The sequence below is a fragment of the Tursiops truncatus genome, chromosome 16 (genome assembly GCF_011762595.2).
Source record: "Tursiops truncatus isolate mTurTru1 chromosome 16, mTurTru1.mat.Y, whole genome shotgun sequence".
NCBI lineage: Eukaryota > Metazoa > Chordata > Mammalia > Artiodactyla > Delphinidae > Tursiops > Tursiops truncatus.
In genome coordinates, this window is record NC_047049.1 from 47,649,101 (window position 1) to 47,666,593 (window position 17,493).

At 37.3% G+C, this 17,493-nt stretch overlaps 1 protein-coding gene across 19 annotated transcripts in view; it reads right to left on the reverse strand.

Annotated features, from left to right (window-relative positions):
- The window catches only part of SHLD2 (shieldin complex subunit 2), a 108,441-nt gene that overhangs the window by 32,095 nt on the left and 58,853 nt on the right, over positions 1 to 17,493 (reverse strand). For all 19 annotated transcript variants that reach the window (XR_012326544.1, XR_012326543.1, XR_004522620.2 and 16 more), the window contains one exon: positions 17,186 to 17,293. Coding sequence is in view for 16 of the 19 variants with exons in the window: in XM_073793375.1 (XP_073649476.1) it covers positions 17,186 to 17,293 (108 nt within the window). In the remaining 3 variants the exon portion in view is untranslated. The remainder of the gene's footprint in view (positions 1 to 17,185; positions 17,294 to 17,493) is intronic.

Below are 17,493 nucleotides of genomic sequence, written 5' to 3' on the forward strand. Positions count from 1 at the left end.
TACTCCAGATGGGATCAATAGCAGAATAACTGAGGCAGAAGAACGGATAAGTGACCTGGAAGATAAAATAGTGGAAATAACTACTGCAGAGCAGAATAAAGAAAAAAGAATGAAAAGAACTGAGGACAGTCTCAGAGACCTCTGGGACAACATTAAACGCACCAACATTCGAATTATAGGGGTTCCAGAAGAAGAAGAGAAAAAGAAAGGGACTGAGAAAATATTTGAAGAGATTATAGTTGAAAACTTCCCTAATATGGGAAAGGAAATAGTTAATCAAGTCCAGGAAGCACAGAGAGTCCCATACAAGATAAATCCAAGGAGAAATACGCCAAGACATATTAATCAAACTGTCAAAAATTAAATACAAAGAAAGCATATTAAAAGCAGCAAGGGAAAAACAACAAATAACACATAAGGGAATCCCCATAAGGTTAACAGCTGATCTCTCAGCAGAAACCCTACAAGCCAGAAGGGAGTGGCAGGACATACTGAGAGTGATGAAGGAGAAAAACATGCAGCCAAGACTACTCTACCCAGCAAGGATCTCATTCAGATTTGATGGAGAAATTAAAACCTTTACAGACAAGCAAAAGCTAACAGAATTCAGCACCACCAAACCACCTTTACAACAAATGCTAGAGGAACTTCTCTAGACAAGAAACACAAGAGAAGGAAAAGACCTACAATAACGAACCCAAAACAATTTAGAAAATGGGAATAGGAACATACATATCGATAATTACCTTAAATGTAAATGGACTAAATGCTCCCACCAAAAGACACAGATTGGCCGAATGGATACAAAAACAAGACCCTTATATATGCTGTCTACAAGAGACCCACTTCAGACCTAGAGACACATACAGACTGAAAGTAAGGGGATGGAAAAAGATATTCCATGCAAATGGAAACCAAAAGAAAGCTGGAGTAGCAATTCTCATATCAGACAAAATAGACTTTAAAATAAGGACTATTACAACAGACAAAGAAGGACACTACATAATGATCAAGGGATTGATCCAAGAAGAAGATATAACAATTGTAAATATTTATGCACCCAACGTAGGAGCACCTCAATACATAAGGCAAATACTAACAGCCATAAAAGGCAAAATCGACAGTAACACATTCATAGTAGGGGACTTAACACCCCACTTTCACCCATGGACAGATCATCCAAAATGAAAATAAATAAGGAAACACAAGCTTTAAATGATACATTAAACAAGATGGCCTTAATTGATATTTATAGGACATTCCATCCAAAAACAACAGAATACACATTTTTCTCAAGTGCTCATGGAACATTCTCCAGGATAGATCATATCTTGGGTCACAAATCAAGCCTTGGTAAATTTAAGAAAATTGAAATTGTATCAAGTATCTTTTCTGACCACAACACCATCAGACTAGATATCAATTACAGGAAAAGATCTGTAAAAAATACAAACACATGGAGGCTAAACAATACACTACTTAATAATGAAGTGATCACTGAAGAAATCAAAGAGGAAATAAAAAAATACCTAGAAACAAATGACAATGGAGACACTACGACCCAAAACCTATGGGATGCAGCAAAAGCAGTTCTAAGGGGGAAGTTTATAGCAATACAAGCCCACCTTAAGAAACAGGAAACATCTCGAATAAACAACCTAACCTTGCACCTAAAGCAATTAGAGAAAGAAGAACAAAAAAACCCCAAAGCTAGCAGAAGGAAAGAAATCATAAAAATCAGATCAGAAATAAATGAAAAAGAAATGAAGGAAACAATAGCAAAGATCAATAAAACTAAAAGCTGGTTCTTTGAGAAGATAAACAAAATAGATAAACCACTAGCCAGACTCATCAAGAAAAAAAGGGAGAAGACTCAAATCAATAGAATTAGAAATGAAAAAGGAGAGGTAACAACTGACACTGCAGAAATAAAAATGATCATGAGAGATTACTACAAGCAACTCTATGCCAATAAAATGGACAATCTGGATGAAATGGACAAATTCTTAGAAATGCACAACCTGCCAAGACTGAATCAGGAAGAAATAGAAAATATGAACAGACCAATCACAAGCACTGAAATTGAAACTGTGATTAAAAATCTTCCAACAAACAAAAGCCCAGGACCAGATGGCTTCACAGGCGAATTCTATCAAACATTTAGAGAAGAGCTAACACCTATCCTTCTCAAACTCTTCCAAAATACAGCAGAGGGAGGAACGCTCCCAAATTCCTTCTATGAGGCCACCATCACCTTGATATCAAAACCAGACAAGGATGTCACGAAGAAAGAAAACTACAGGCCAATATCACTGATGAACATAGATGCAAAAATCCTCAACAAAATACTAGCAAACAGAATCCAACAGCACATTAAAAGGATAATACACCATGATCATGTGGGGTTTATTCCAGGAATGCAAGGATTCTTCAATATACACAAATCTATCAATGTGATAAACCATATTAACAAATTGAAGGAGAAAAACCATATGATCATCTCAATAGATGCAGAGAAAGCTTTTGACAAAATTCAACACCCAGTTATGATAAAAACCCTGCAGAAAGTAGGCATAGAGGGAACTTTCCTCAACATAATAAAGGCCATATATGACAAGCCCACAGCAAACATCATCCTCAATGGTGAAAAACTGAAAGCATTTCCACTAAGATCAGGAAGAAGACAAGGTTGCCCACTCTCACCACTCTTATTCAACATAGTTTTTAGCCACAGCAATCAGAGAAGAAAAGGAAATAAAAGGAATCCAAATCGGAAAAGAAGAAGTAAAGCTGTCACTCTTTGCAGATGACATGATCCTATACATAGAGAATCCTAAAGATGCTACCAGAAAACTACTAGAGCTAATCAATGAATTTGGTAAAGTGGCAGGATACAAAATTAATGCACAGAAATCTCTGGCATTCCTATATACTAATGATGAAAAATCTGAAATCAAGAAAACACTCCCATTTACCATTGGAACAAAAAGAATAAAATATCTAGGAATAAGCCTACCTAAGGAGACAAAAGACCTGTATGCAGAAAATTATAAGACACTGATGAAAGAAATTAAAGATGATACAAATAGATGGAGAGATATACCATGTTCTTGGATTGGAAGAATCAACATTGTGAAAATGACTCTACTACCCAAAGCAATCTATAGATTCAATGCAATCCCTATCAAACTACCACTGGCATTTTTCACAGAACTAGAACAAAAAATTTTGCAATTTGCATGGAAACACAAAAGACCCCGAATAGCCAAAGCAATCTTGAGAACGAAAAAAGGAGCTGGAGGAATCAGGCTCCCTGACTTCAGACTATACTACAAAGCTACAGTAATCAAGACAGTATGGTACTGGCACAAAAACAGAAAGATAGATCAATGGAACAGGATAGAAAGCCCAGAGATAAACCCACACACATATGGACACCTTATCTTTGATAAAGGAGGCAGGAATGTACAGTGGAGAAAGGACAGCCTCTTCAATAAGTGGTGCTGGGAAAACTGGACAGGTACATGTAAAAGTATGAGATTAGATCACTCCCTAACACCATACACAAAAATAAGCTCAAAATGGATTAAAGCCCTAAATGTAAGGCCAGAAACTATCAAACTCTTAGAGGAAAACATAGGCATGACACTCTATGACATAAATCACAGCAAGATCCTTTCTGACCCACCTCCTAGAGTAATGGAAATAAAAACAAAAATAAACAAATGGGACCTAATGAAACTTCAAAGCTTTTGCACAGCAAAGGAAACCATAAACAAGACCAAAAGACAACCCTCAGAATGGGAGAAAATATTTGCAAATGAAGCAACCGACAAAGGATTAATCTCCAAAATTTACAAGCAGCTCATGCAGCTCAATAACAAAAAAACAAACAACCCAATCCAAAAATGGGCAGAAGACCTAAATAGACATTTCTCCGAAGAAGATATACAGACTGCCAACAAACACATGAAAGAATGCTCAACATCATTAATCATTAGAGAAATGCAAATCCAAACTACAATGAGGTATCATCTCACACAAGTCAGAATGGCCATTATCAAAAAATCTAGAAACAATAAATGCTGGAGAGGGTGTGGAGAAAAGGGAACACTCTTGCACTGCTGGTGGGAATGTGAATTGGTTCAGCCACTATGGAGAACAGTATGGAGGTTCCTTAAAAAACTACAAATAGAACTGTCATATGACCTAGCAATCCCACTACTGGGCATATACCCTGAGAAAACCACAATTCAAAAAGAGTCATGTACCAAAACGTTCACTGCAGCTCTATTTACAGTAGCCCGGAGATGGAAGCAACCTAAGTGCCCATCATCGGATGAATGGATAAAGAAGATGTGGCACATATATACAATGAAATATTACTCAGCCATAAAAAGAAACGAAATTGAGGTATTTGTAATGAGGTGGATAGACCTAGAGTCTGTCATACAGAGTGAAGTAAGTCAGAAAGAAAAAGACAAATACCGTATGCTAACACATATATATGGAATTTAAGAAAAAAAAATGTCATGAAGAACCTAGGGGTAAGGCAGGAATAAAGACGCAGACCTACTAGAGAACGGACTTGAGGTTATGGGCAGGGGGAAGGGTGAGCTGTGACAGGGCGAGAGAGAGTCATGGACATATACACACTAACAAACGTAGTAAGGTAGATAGCTAGTGGGAAGCAGCCACATGGCACAGGGATATTGGCTCGGTGCTTTATGACAGCCTGGAGGGGTGGGATAGGGAGGGTGGGAGGGAGGGAGACGCAAGAGGGAAGACATATGGGAACATATGTATATGTATAACTGATTCACTTTGTTATAAAGCAGAAACTAACACACCATTGTAAAGCAATTATACCCCAATAAAGATGTTAAAAAAAAAAAAATTGGCTGACTTCAACTGGCCAAAACCATACCGCTTTTAATTACTATAGGTTCACACTAAATCCTGATATCTAAGAGGGCAAATTATTCCTGCTTTTCGTTTTCAAAAATGCCCAGGCTAAAAAAAAAAATATATATATATATATATATATATAAATACAATAAATGCCCAGGCTGCTTTTGACCACGTACTCTTTTACCTATCAGAATAATCTTATCAAATTTCATGAAAATCTTATTGGGATTTTGATTGGATTTTTACTGAATTTATAGATCAACTTGGAGAGAACTGAAATCTTTACAATGTTAAACCTTTCAGTGAACAAAGTATGGGTATTTACTTCTTTAATTTCTCTTAATTTTTTCATTTAACAACAAAATTGTTAAATTTCTTACTAGATATTTAGTACCACATGATAATATTGTAAATGGTGCCTTCTCTTTATTTGTGTTTCTAGTTGTTAGTCACTCCACTCTAGAAATGCAATTGACTTTTGTATATTAACCTTATACCTGGCCACCTTGCTAAACTTTCCCATTATTTCTAATAATTTGCTTGTAGTTTTGTGTGTGTGTGTGTGTGTGTGTGTGGTACGCGGGCCTCTCACTGTTGTGGCCTCTCCCATTGCGGAGCACAGGCTCCGGACGCACAGGTTCAGTGACCATGGCTCACGGACCCAGCCGCTCCGCAGCATGTGGGATCTTCCCGGACCGGGGCACGAACCCGTGTCCCCTACGTCGGCAGGCGGACTCTCAACCACTGTGCCACCAGGGAAGCCCCTGCTTGTAGTTTTAAGAGGGGAAAGATCCTTTGTAAATCTATAAATAATAATTATAATAATCCATCACATCATCTATAAATAATGACAGTTTTATTTCTTCTTTTCCAATTTTTGGAAATTTCTCTTTCCATGTTTTCTCACACTGGTTAGTATCTCCAATAATATGCTGAATAAAAGTAGTAACAGCAGCATCCTAGTCTCATTCTTAATTTTTTTAAGGAATGTTTCTAATATTTCTCCAATTAAGATAACTGCTCTGGAGTTTTTAAAGATGCTCCTTATGAATTTAAAATAAATTTCCTTCTATTCCCAATGAATAGGGGTTGAATTTTATTTTCAAAAGCTTTTTTGTACCTTTGAGATGAACATATATGGTTTTTTTAACTTCTTTTTTTGAACTAATATTAGACTTACAAAAAAGTTGCAAAAATAGTGGAGCTCTCTTATATTCCTTATCCTATGTCCTCTAATGTGAAGATCTTCGTAAGTATAGAATAATTATGAACAGGAAATTAATACTGCTTAAATATTATTAACTATAAATCTTACTCAAATTTTACTAATTTTCCCACTAATATCCTTCTATGTAGCATCTTATCCAGGATTCTACATTACATTGTTATTTCTCTTTAGTCTCCTCCAGTCTGCAGTAGTTATCAGTCTTTTTTAAAAAATATTTATTTATTAATTTGGTTGCGTGGTGTCTTAATTGCAGCAGGCGGGCTCCTTAGTTGTGGCTCGTGGGCTCCTTAGTTGCACACATGGGCTCCTTAGTTGTGGCATGCGAAGTCTTAGTTGCGGCACGCATGTGGGATCTAATTCCCCGACCAGGGATCGAACCCGGGCCCCCTGCATTGAGAGCACAGAGTCTTATCCACTGCACCACTGGGGAAGTCCCCAGTGTTTCTTGTCATTCATGACCTCAACACTTCTGAAGAGTATTGATCAATTACTTTGTAGAATGTCCCTCCATTTGGGTTTCTCCAATGTTTTCTCATGACTGAAATGAGGTTACGCATTTTTGGCAAGAATACCACAAAAATTATGCTGTCTCCCTTTCAATGCAACATAAGCAAGGAATTCATGATATCCTTAATACTGATATTTACCTTAATCACCCAGTTAAGTTGGTGTCTGCCTTGTAAGTTGGTTTTCTCCTTGTAAGCTGATAACTACCTTGGGGAGACATTTTGAGACTATGCAATGTTATTTCTCCCCAAACTTCCATCTACTAATTTTAGCATCAGTGGATCCTTGTTTACAATATTTATTACTGAAGTGGTTACCTAATGGTAATTCTGTTTACCTTTTTCTTCTCACATTTATTCATTGGAATTCCAATTTATTCACTGGAATTGTGAAGAAGAGCTCTTATTTATTTGTTTGTTTATTTGTTTACTTAATTTATTTTGTAAGTCAGTCAGTCAGTTGAATGTTTATTTCAGTATGAACCCATAAATATCTTATTCTATGGGCTATAATCCAATACTATCTTTTCTTTTTTTCCTTAAATTGTTACAGTTTGGGCCAGTGGGTACTCCTTCATGTTAGCTCTTGTGTTCTTTCAAAACAACCCTTTTCTGACACCACCAGATGTTCCAGGCTCTTGTCTTTTCGCTGTCCCAGTCCTGTAATCAACCACTTCTAGCAGTGCTGGTTCCTTTTACAGACCAAGATCTGGGCACTAGGTATGATCATTCTTACCGAGGTGTCACTACTTCTGTGTCCTCTCAGCAGACAGAACTAGGAAATATGTACTAAGCATAGTAGCCCACCTATACACATATATCTATATTTCTGTATCCCTTTATCTGTGTGCTTATCTATCTATATATTGAAAACCATAAGCTTATACTAGTATTTCTAGCTCTAATCCAAAAGGTTCCTTTTAACCTTCCCTCTTTTTTTTTTTTTTTTTTTTTTTTTTTTGCAGTACGCGGGCCTCTCACTGTTGTGGCCTCTCCCATTGCGGAGCACAGGCTCCGGACGCGCAGGCTCAGCAGCCATGGCTCACGGGCCCAGCCGCTCCGCGGCATGTGGGATCTTCCCAGACCAGGGCACGAACCCATGTCCCCTGCATCGGCAGGCGGACTCCCAACCACTGCGCCACCAGGGAAGACCCCCTTCCCTCTTTTTAAAATATAACTTCTCTCTTTAACAGTGAGAAACCCAATTCTCATTATCTACAATTTATTTACTTACTTGTTCAATTTTAGTACATAGACAGAGTTGTTGCTAATCCATTCCTCTTTGAGAAACACTTTTACTAACTGGATTACAGCATTTATGTATGTTTTTTCCCTTAGCCTTACAGAATCCAGTCAATACACTGTTTTCCAGTTTCTTAAGTTTGTTCTTTCCCCCCCGCCACCCTTCTGTGTAGTTATTTTATTCATCTGTAATACTGTTAGGCTCATTTGTCAATGTTCATTCCATTTTGGGTTCCCCCTCCACCAGATTCTAATTGGTTTTAATCATTTATTTTCGGGGGTATATGAAACATCATTGTGGTTCTGTGAGACAGAGCCACACAAAAAGACATACTCAAAGAAGTGTCGCTCCCTCCTCATCAATGTTACCCTATTTCCATTCCCTCTTTCATCTCCCTCATCGATACTACCCTATTTCCATTCCCTCTTTCTTTCTACCCCTTTCCCAACCTTTCCCAAGATTGCAGGTATCCAATCTTGTTATTTCTGGTTTATCCTTTCTGCATTTTTTTTGCACAAATGAGGAATGACATGTATATTTTCTTATTCCTCCTTTCTTTCTTAGATGAAGGATAGCATACTACATACGCTTTTGGGGGCTTTTTATTTTTCACATAACAATATGTCGTGGAAATCACTTCATATCACTTCATAGACTCTTTCATTTTCTTTTTACATCTGCATAGTATTCCACTATGTGACTGTACCATAATTTAATCAACCATTCTATGTATGAGCATTTCAATTTTTTCAATGTCTCGTAATTATAAACAATACTGCAAACAATAACTTTGTTCTGATGTATTTTCATATTTTTGTATTGATAGTTGTATCTTCAGGATGGATTCCTAAAAGTAAGCTTGTTGGGTTGAAAGCCGCGTACATACGTAATTCTGTTAGGTATCACCAAATATCCCTCCAGAAGGGTTGTGGCAATTTACCTTCCCACCAGCGATGTGTAAAAGAGCCTTCTCCCCCACAGCCTCATCAACAGAATGTGTTGTCCTAGTTTTTAATTTTTGCCAATCTGATAGGCAAACAATGACACCTGTGTTGTTTTAACTTGAATTTCTCGCGTCTACTTCCCAGTTTTCCATCAGGTCCGCTGTTGCTCAATTTTTAAGGGTTCTCCACATATTAGGAACACTACCCTTTTGTCTTAGATGTATGTTGCAAATATTCCCTCCAAGTATGCCAGCTGTGTTTTGACTTTATGTTGTTTTTAGCCATTCAAATTTTTATTTCTCCATAGGAAAATGGTCTTGTATTTTACTGCCTCTGGATTCTGAGTAATAGTAAGAAAGACTTTCCCTACACCAGGTTTAGATGGGAATTCATCTGTGTTTCCTTCTAGTAGTTATATGGTTTTATTTTTTACATTTAGATTTTCTTTTTTTGTAATTTATCTTCTTTTTTTTAACATCTTTATTGGAGTATAATTGCTTTACAATGTTGTGTTAGTTTCTGCTGTAAAACAAAGTGAATCAGCTACACATATACATATATCTCCTCCCTCTTGCGTCTCCCTCCCACCCTCCCTATCCCACCCCTCTAGGTGGTCACAAAGCACCGAGCTGATCCCCCTGTGTTATGCGGCTGCTTCCCACTAGCTACCTATTTTACATTTGGTAGTGTATATATGTCAATGCTACTCTCTCACTTCATCCCAGCTTACCCTTCCCCTCCCCATGTCTTCAAGTCCATCCTCTACGTCTGCATCTTTATTCCTGTCCTGCCCCTAGGTTCATCAGAACCATCTGTTTTAGATTCCATATATATGTTAGCATTCGGTATTTGTTTTTCTTTTTCTGACTTACTTCACTCTGTATGACAGACTCTAGGTCCATCCACCTCATTACAAACAACTCAATTTCGTTTCTTTTTATGGTTGAGTAATATTCCATTGTATATATGTGCCACATCTTCTTTATCCATTCATCTGTTGATGGACACTTAGGTAGCTTCCATGTCCTGGCTATTGTAAATAGTGCTGCAATGAACATTGTGGTACATGACTCTTTTTGAATTATCATTTTCTCAGGGTATATGCCCAGTAGTGGGATTGCTGGGTCATAAGGTAGTTCATTTTTAGTTTTTTAAGGAACCTCCATACTGCTCTCCATAGTGGCTGTATCAACCTACATTCCCACTAACAGTGCAGAGGATTCCCCTTTCTCTACACCCACTCCAGCATTTATTGTCTGTAGATTTTTTGATGATGGCCATTCTGACTAGTATGTGATACTTCATTGTAGTTTTGATCTGCATTTCTCTAATGATTAGTGATGTTGAGCATCCTTTCATGTTTGTTGGCAATCTGTATATCTTCTTTGGAGAAATATCTGTTTAGGTCTTCTGCCCATTTTTGGATTAGGTTGTTTGTTCTTTTGATATTGAGCTACATGAGCTGCTTGGATATTTGGAGATTAATCCTTTGTCAGTTGCTTCACTGGCAAATATTTTCTCCCATTCTGAGGGTTGTCTTTTCATCTTGTTTATGGTTTCCTTTGCTGTGCAAAAGCTTTTAACTTTCATTAGGTCCTATTTCTTTATTTTTGTTTTTATTTCCATTTCTCTAGGAGGTGGGTCAAAAAGGATCTTGCTGTGATTTATGTCATAGAGTGTTCTGCCTATGTTTTCCTCTAAGAGTTTTATAATGCCTGGCCTTACATTTAGGTCTTCAACCCATTTTGAGTTTTGTTTTTTTTTTGCGGTACGCCTCTCACTGTTGTGGCCTCTCCCGTTGCGGAGCACAGGTTCTGGACGCGCAGGCCCAGCGGCCAAGGCTCATGGGCCCAGCCGCTCTGCGGCATGTGGGATCTTCCCGGACGGGGGCACGAACCTGTGTCCCCTGCATCGGCAGGCGGACTCTCAACCACTGCGCCACCAGGGAAGCCCCATTTTGAGTTTACTTTTGTGTATGGTGTTAGGAAATGTTCTAATTTCATTCTTTTACATGTAGCTGTCCAGTTTTCCCAGCACCACTTATTGAAGAAGCTGTCTTTTCTCCATTGGATATTCTTGCCTCCTTTATCAAAGATAAAGTGACCATATGTGCGTGAGTTTATCTCTGGGCCTTCTATCCTGTTCCATTGATCTATATTTCTGTTTCTGTGCCAGTACCATGCTAACTTGATTACTGTAGCTTTGTAGTATAGTCTGAAGTCAGGGAGCCTGATTCCTCCAGCTCCGTTTTTCTTTCTTAAGATTGCTTTGGGACTTCCCTGGTGGCACAGTGGTTAAGAGTCCGCCTGCCAACGCAGGGGACACGGGTTTGAGCCCTGGTCCGGGAAGATCCCACATGCCACGGAGCAACTAAGCCCATGTGCCACAACTACTGAGCCTGCGCTCTAGAGCCCACGAGCCACAACTACTGAAGCCCGTGCACCTAGAGCCCGTGCTCCTCAACAAGAGAAACCACCGCAATGAGAAGCCTGGGCACCACAATAAAGAGCAGCCTCTGCTCACTGCAACTAGAGAAAGCCCGTGCACAGCAACGAAGACCCAACACAGCCAAAAAAAAAAAAAAGATTGCTTTGGCTATTAGGGGACTTTTGTGTTTCCATATAATTTGTGAAATTTTGTGTTCTAGTTCTGTGAAAAATGCCATTGGTAGTTTGATAGCGTTTGCACTGAATCTGTAGATTGCTTTGGGTAGTATAGTCATTTTCACAATATTGATTCTTCCAATCCAAGGACATGGTATATCTCTCCATCTGTTTATATTTAGATTCTTAATCCATTTGGAGTTTATTCTTCTATTTGCTGTGAGAATTTGTTACCTGAAAACTCAGTTCACCTTTTCATGGGTGTCAAGTCAAAAGACACTACCAAGTCAAAGACTGGGAGAAGTCAGGATTTATAACTTGCAGCAAGTAAGGAGAACACTGGTGATCATTCCCAAATCAGTGTCTCCCTGAACAGCAAAATTGCATAAGTTTTAAGCTAAGAGTACCTGCATATTCATGAAGGGGTTTGGGCTGGTGTACACATATTCATGAAGGGACTTGGACGGTTGGCAGAGTCCAAGCTGGAAAAGGTCAATATCATCATCCCTTAGGTTCCAGTTGATCTGGTGGGTCAGCAATTCAGGCTAATCTCTCTACCTTTGAAACAGAACTGGGAATCTTTACAATGGATATTTTATCTTTGTTATTGTTACTTCTCTTCCCTGATAACAGTCATTGGTTTCTGCATTCCTTTGTTCCCTTAAGATCATTAATTACTGAGACCTGTTCAAGGATAAGCATTATAGCCATGCTTAAACCACAAAATGGCTTAGGTCAAAAATGGCTTCTCTTGTGTCAAGAAAGCTATGCCTGGTTCTCTTTCTCTGAGGACTCCCTTACCCTATCTGGTTCCAAAATGGATATAATCTTACCTTTTTCTAAATGGCTACCCAGTTACCTCAGTACCATTTATTAAAAAGCTAACCATTACCTCAGTGGTTTCAGATACCATCTTTGTCATATACTAAATTATACATATGTGGTCTAATTCTGGTCTTCCTATTCTGTTCCACTGATCTAGTTGCCTATTCATGCACCAGTATCACACTGCTTTAATTATGGGGGCTTTAGAGTATGTTTCAATGCCTGATAAGCCTAGTCTCTCATAGTTTTTCTTTTTCCTAGCTTTCCTAGTTTGTCTGTTTTCCTAGCTATTCTTGCATGTTTGTTTTTCCATATGAATGTTAGTATCAAGTTGTATATGCCATAACATAGCATGTTGGTATTTTTATTGAGACTGCATTGAATTTATAAATTATCTTAAGGAGAATTGGTATCATTATAATGTTGAGTCATCCCATCCAAGAATAGGGAATGTTGTCTTCCCATTGGTTCATGTCTTCATTTTTTTCTAGTGTATTTAAAATTTTTCTTCATATAGGTGTTGCACATTTCTTGTTTAATTTATTCTGAAGTATCTTCTTTATTACTATTGTAAATGAGTATTTTCCTACCATTATGCCCTCTGTTTGGTGTTTGTGTATACAACGTTATTGATTTTTTTAACAGTAATTTTTGTATTGTTACACCACTGAATTCTTTTATTGTTTGAACTGATTTTATCTTTGAGTCCCTGGAGTTTTCCAGATATGTTTTCAAAGCATTTTTACATAGAGATAGTTTTTATTCTTCTTCACCCATTCAAATGTCTCTTCTTGTCTAATTGCATTCGTTAATAAGTCTTTATATAATGGTGAAGAATAGCAGAGATAGTGAACATTCTTATCTTATTACTGATTTTAGTGGAAATGCCTCTAGTGTTTCTCCATTAAATAAGATTAGGCATTAGGGCTAAGCATATCTATATTATTGATACAGTATCAACTGTATTGTAACTGTAGCACTGTACTGAACTGTACTTATTGATAGAAGGAGAAAGTATCCCTCAATTTTTACTTCCTGGAGTGCTTTTTATGATAAATTGATGTTGAATTTTTTCAAAGGATTTCTCAACATCTATGGAGATAGTCATATAATTTTTTCCTTAGATTTATTAATATGAAATATGATACTCATGTATCTTCTAATACTGAACAAATCTTCCATTTCTGGAATAAATCTCACTTGGTCATTATTTTCCTAATTTGGTGTTAGATTTTGTTTACTAAAATTCTGTTTAAACTTTTTGTACCAATAATCATGTATAATACTGGTTTGTATTTTTATTTGTAATGTCTTTATTTGGTTTAGGTGTCAGTGTTATATTTGCTTTATAAAAGGAATTAGGAATTTTCCTTCTTCAATACTCTGGAACACGGACTTCCCTGGTGGTGCAGTGGTTAAGAATCTGCCTGCCAATGCAGGAGACACAGGTTGGAGCCCTGGTCGAGAAGATCTCACATGCAGTGGAGCAACTAAGCCCATGTGCCACAACTACTGAGCCTGCACTCTAGAGCCCATGAGCCACAACTACTTAGCCCGCATGCCACAACTACTGAAGCCCACACGCCTAGAGCCTGTGCAACAAGAGAAGCCACTGCAATGAGAAGCCCATGCAGCGCAACAAACAGTAGCCCCTGCTCGTCCCAACTAGAGAAAGGCCCACGCACAGCAACAAAGACCCAACACAGCCAAAAATAAATTAATTAATTTAAAAAAATACTCTGAAATAACTTTAACACCATTGGAATTTCTGATCTTTGAAGGTTTGGTAGAATTTCCTATGAAACTATCTGGGCCCGGCACTTTTTTGTACCGTAGTTCCTTCTTTTTTTTTTTTTTTTTTTTTTTGGCTGCACCTCACCACTTGTGGGGTCTTAGTTCCCAGACCAGGGATCCAACTGGGGCCTCCAGCAGTGGAAGCAGAGTCCTAACCACTGGAAGGCCAGGGAATTCCCTGTATTTCTTCTATAGAAACTGGTCAGTTTAAGCTTTCTATCTCTAACGGGATCAATTTTGTCAATCTGTATTTCCCTAGAAAATTATATATCTAGCTTTTTCAAATTTATTTGCATTAAGTTCTGTAAAATACCCTTTTATTTTTTTAACATATTATTATTTTTTGCTGCCTTGGGTCTTCATTGCTGCATGCGGGCTTTCTCTAGTTGCAGTGAGCGCAGGCTCTTCGTTGCAGTGCATGGGCTTATCATTATTGTGGCTTCTCTTATTGCAGAGCATGGGCTCTAGGTGCGTGGGCTCAGTAGTTGCAGCACGCAGGCCCTAGAGTGCACAGGCTTCAGTAGTTGTGGCCCACAGGCTCAGTAGCTCCAAGGCATGTGGGATCTTCCCAGACTAGGGATCGAACCTGTGTCCCCTGCATTGACAGGCAGATTCTTAACCACTGTGCCACTAGGGAAGTTCCCTTTTATTGGTTTTTAATTTCTGTTTCAATGATTATTTCCTCCTTGTCATTTATTCTGTATCTTTGTGCTTTCTCCCTTTTTTCTTTTCGTTTTCTTTTTCTTTTCTTTCTTTTTAACTTTATTGTATTACAGTTGATTTACAATGTTTTGTTAGTTTCAGGTGTACAATGAAGTGATTCAGTTTACATATACATATATTCATTCTTTTTCAGACTCTTTTCTCATATAGGTTATTACAGAACATCGAGTAGGGCTCCCTGTGTTATACAGCAGGTCCTTGCTGGTATCTACCTTATATATAGTTATGTGTGTATGTTAATCCCAAGCTCCTGATTTATCCCTCCTCACCATGTTTCCCCTTTGGTAACCATAAGTTTGTTTTCCATATCTGTAAGTTTGTTTCTGTTTTGTAAATTAGTTCACTTGTATCATTTTTTTAAAAAATTAGACTCCACATATGAGTGCTCTGACTTACTTCACTTAATATGATAATTTCTAGGTCCATCCATGTTGCTGTAAATGGCATTATTTCATTCTTTTTTATGGCTAAGTAATATTCCATTGTATATACATACACCTTCTTTATTCATTCCTCTGTCAGTGGACATTTAGGTTGCTTTCATGTCTTAGTTATTGTAAATAGTGCTGCAATGAACATTGGGGTGCATGTCTCCCTTTTTTCTTGATCAAATTAACTAGTTGGTTCATCTATCTTTTTCTGAAACAAGATTTTGATTTATTATTAAAATTATCATTTTTAAATTCTTATTCTTATTAATTTATTATTTCATTCCTGTTTCTCTGCTTTACTTTGTTATTCTTTTGCTAGTTTTCTGAGTTTGGAATTTAATTCATTTATTTTTATTCTTTCATTTTTATTGATAAAAAGAGTTTAGCTAATAAATTTTTCTTTGATAACTCCCTTAAATGCATCCCAGAGATTCTGACATGCAGTGTTTTCATTGTCATTATTTTTTTTTAATTCTATAATATCAGTTTGTATTTCCTTTTTCACCCAGGATTTTTTTAATAGGTTTAAAATTTCCAGATATAGGACATGCTGTTGTTATTGTTAATAAATTCTAGTTTTATACCATTTGATCAGCATGTTTGTAATAATTCCACTTTATAGAAGTTACTGACATTTTCTTTATGACCTAATAGGATCAATTTTCCTGACTGTGGTGTGGACACATGACAAAAATGCATATTTCTATCATTAGAATGTAGAGTTCAATTTATATCCATAGGATCTACCCTATTCATCAGATCAACACGGTTCACTATGTTATTTAGATCTTTTATGTCCTTAGTTGTATTCTGTCTATTAGATCTGTCTTGTGCCATTAGAGAAATGCAAATTAATACCACAATGAGATATCACTACACACTGATTAGAATGGCTACTATTTCAAAACAGGACAATACCAAATGCTGACAAGGATGCAGAGAAACTACAAGATACACTGCTGGTAGGAGCCACTCTGGAAAACAGTTTGGTGGTTTCTTTTAAAACCGAACATGTATTTGCCATACAACCCCCTCTTTTCATTACCTCAAGAATTCCAGAGGCTCAGAAACTCCACAGAAGAACTTCTGAGGTCCCTGGAACCACTTGGAATGATATGCAAGGTTTTATATCTATCTACTTAAGTCTATTTTTCTGAAGAAATGGCCCATAGCTTCTCAAAGAGGTCTATGGCTTGCTAAAAGGTTAAGAACCATGACTATATTGACTCTAAGAAAAATAAGAAAATGAAACATGAACCCCAATTTTTTTTCTTTTTTAAATTAAATTTATTTTATTAATTTATTTAATTTTTGGCTGTGTTGGGTCTCCATTGCTGCGCACGGGCTTTCTCTAGTTGTGGTGAGCGGGGGCTACTCTACGTTGCAGTGTGTGGGTTTCTCATTATGGTGGCTTCTCTTGTTGCGGAGCACAGGCTCTAGGTGCATGGGCTTCAGCAGTTGTGGCACGTGGGCTCAGTAGTTGTGGCTCGCGGGCTCTAGAGTGCAAGCTCAGTAGTGGTGGCGCATGGGCTTAGTTGCTCCGCGGCATGTGGGATCTTCCCGGACCAGGGCTTGAACCCATGTCCCCAGCATTGGCAGGCGGATTCTTAACTACTGCGCTACCACGGAATCCCCCAATATTTCTTAAATATTATTATAGTATAATTATACTATATAATTATACTATACTATATACTATATATTATATACTATATATATACTATATATACTATATATATATAATTTATATATAATTTATTATAATACTATAATTATAGTATAATTATACTATAGTATAATAATTATACTATACAAGTTAATTTTTGTAAATTCTATTTTCATTCTTACAAAGAAAATAAACTAATACCTTTCAGCTAACTTGTTTAGAAGACATTTTGTAACATTACCATTTTAACCCTACTTTTTTCTAATATACTTCAAATACTAAGAAATTATTATATTTAAAATGTGTCTTACATTCTTCAGGATGGACAGATGAATAACTCCCAAGATTTAATAAGTGACTGGTAAATGTTGATTGCAGTACTGTCTCACCAACCCAATGATCCTCATGAATAGTAACATCTAGAAAGGGGAAAAAAAAAGTTCTGATCATGCCAAAAATTCCTTCACATTGTGGTTAACGTACCTATCATAGCAAAATACTGTGCATGCCTCTCACATGCTAGCCAACTGAAGTTCAAATAGGGTAAATCATCTGCCTAAAGGAACAAAATGATAAAATAGCAAATCTGAACTCTGAATGTAGGTATGTCTGTATGTAG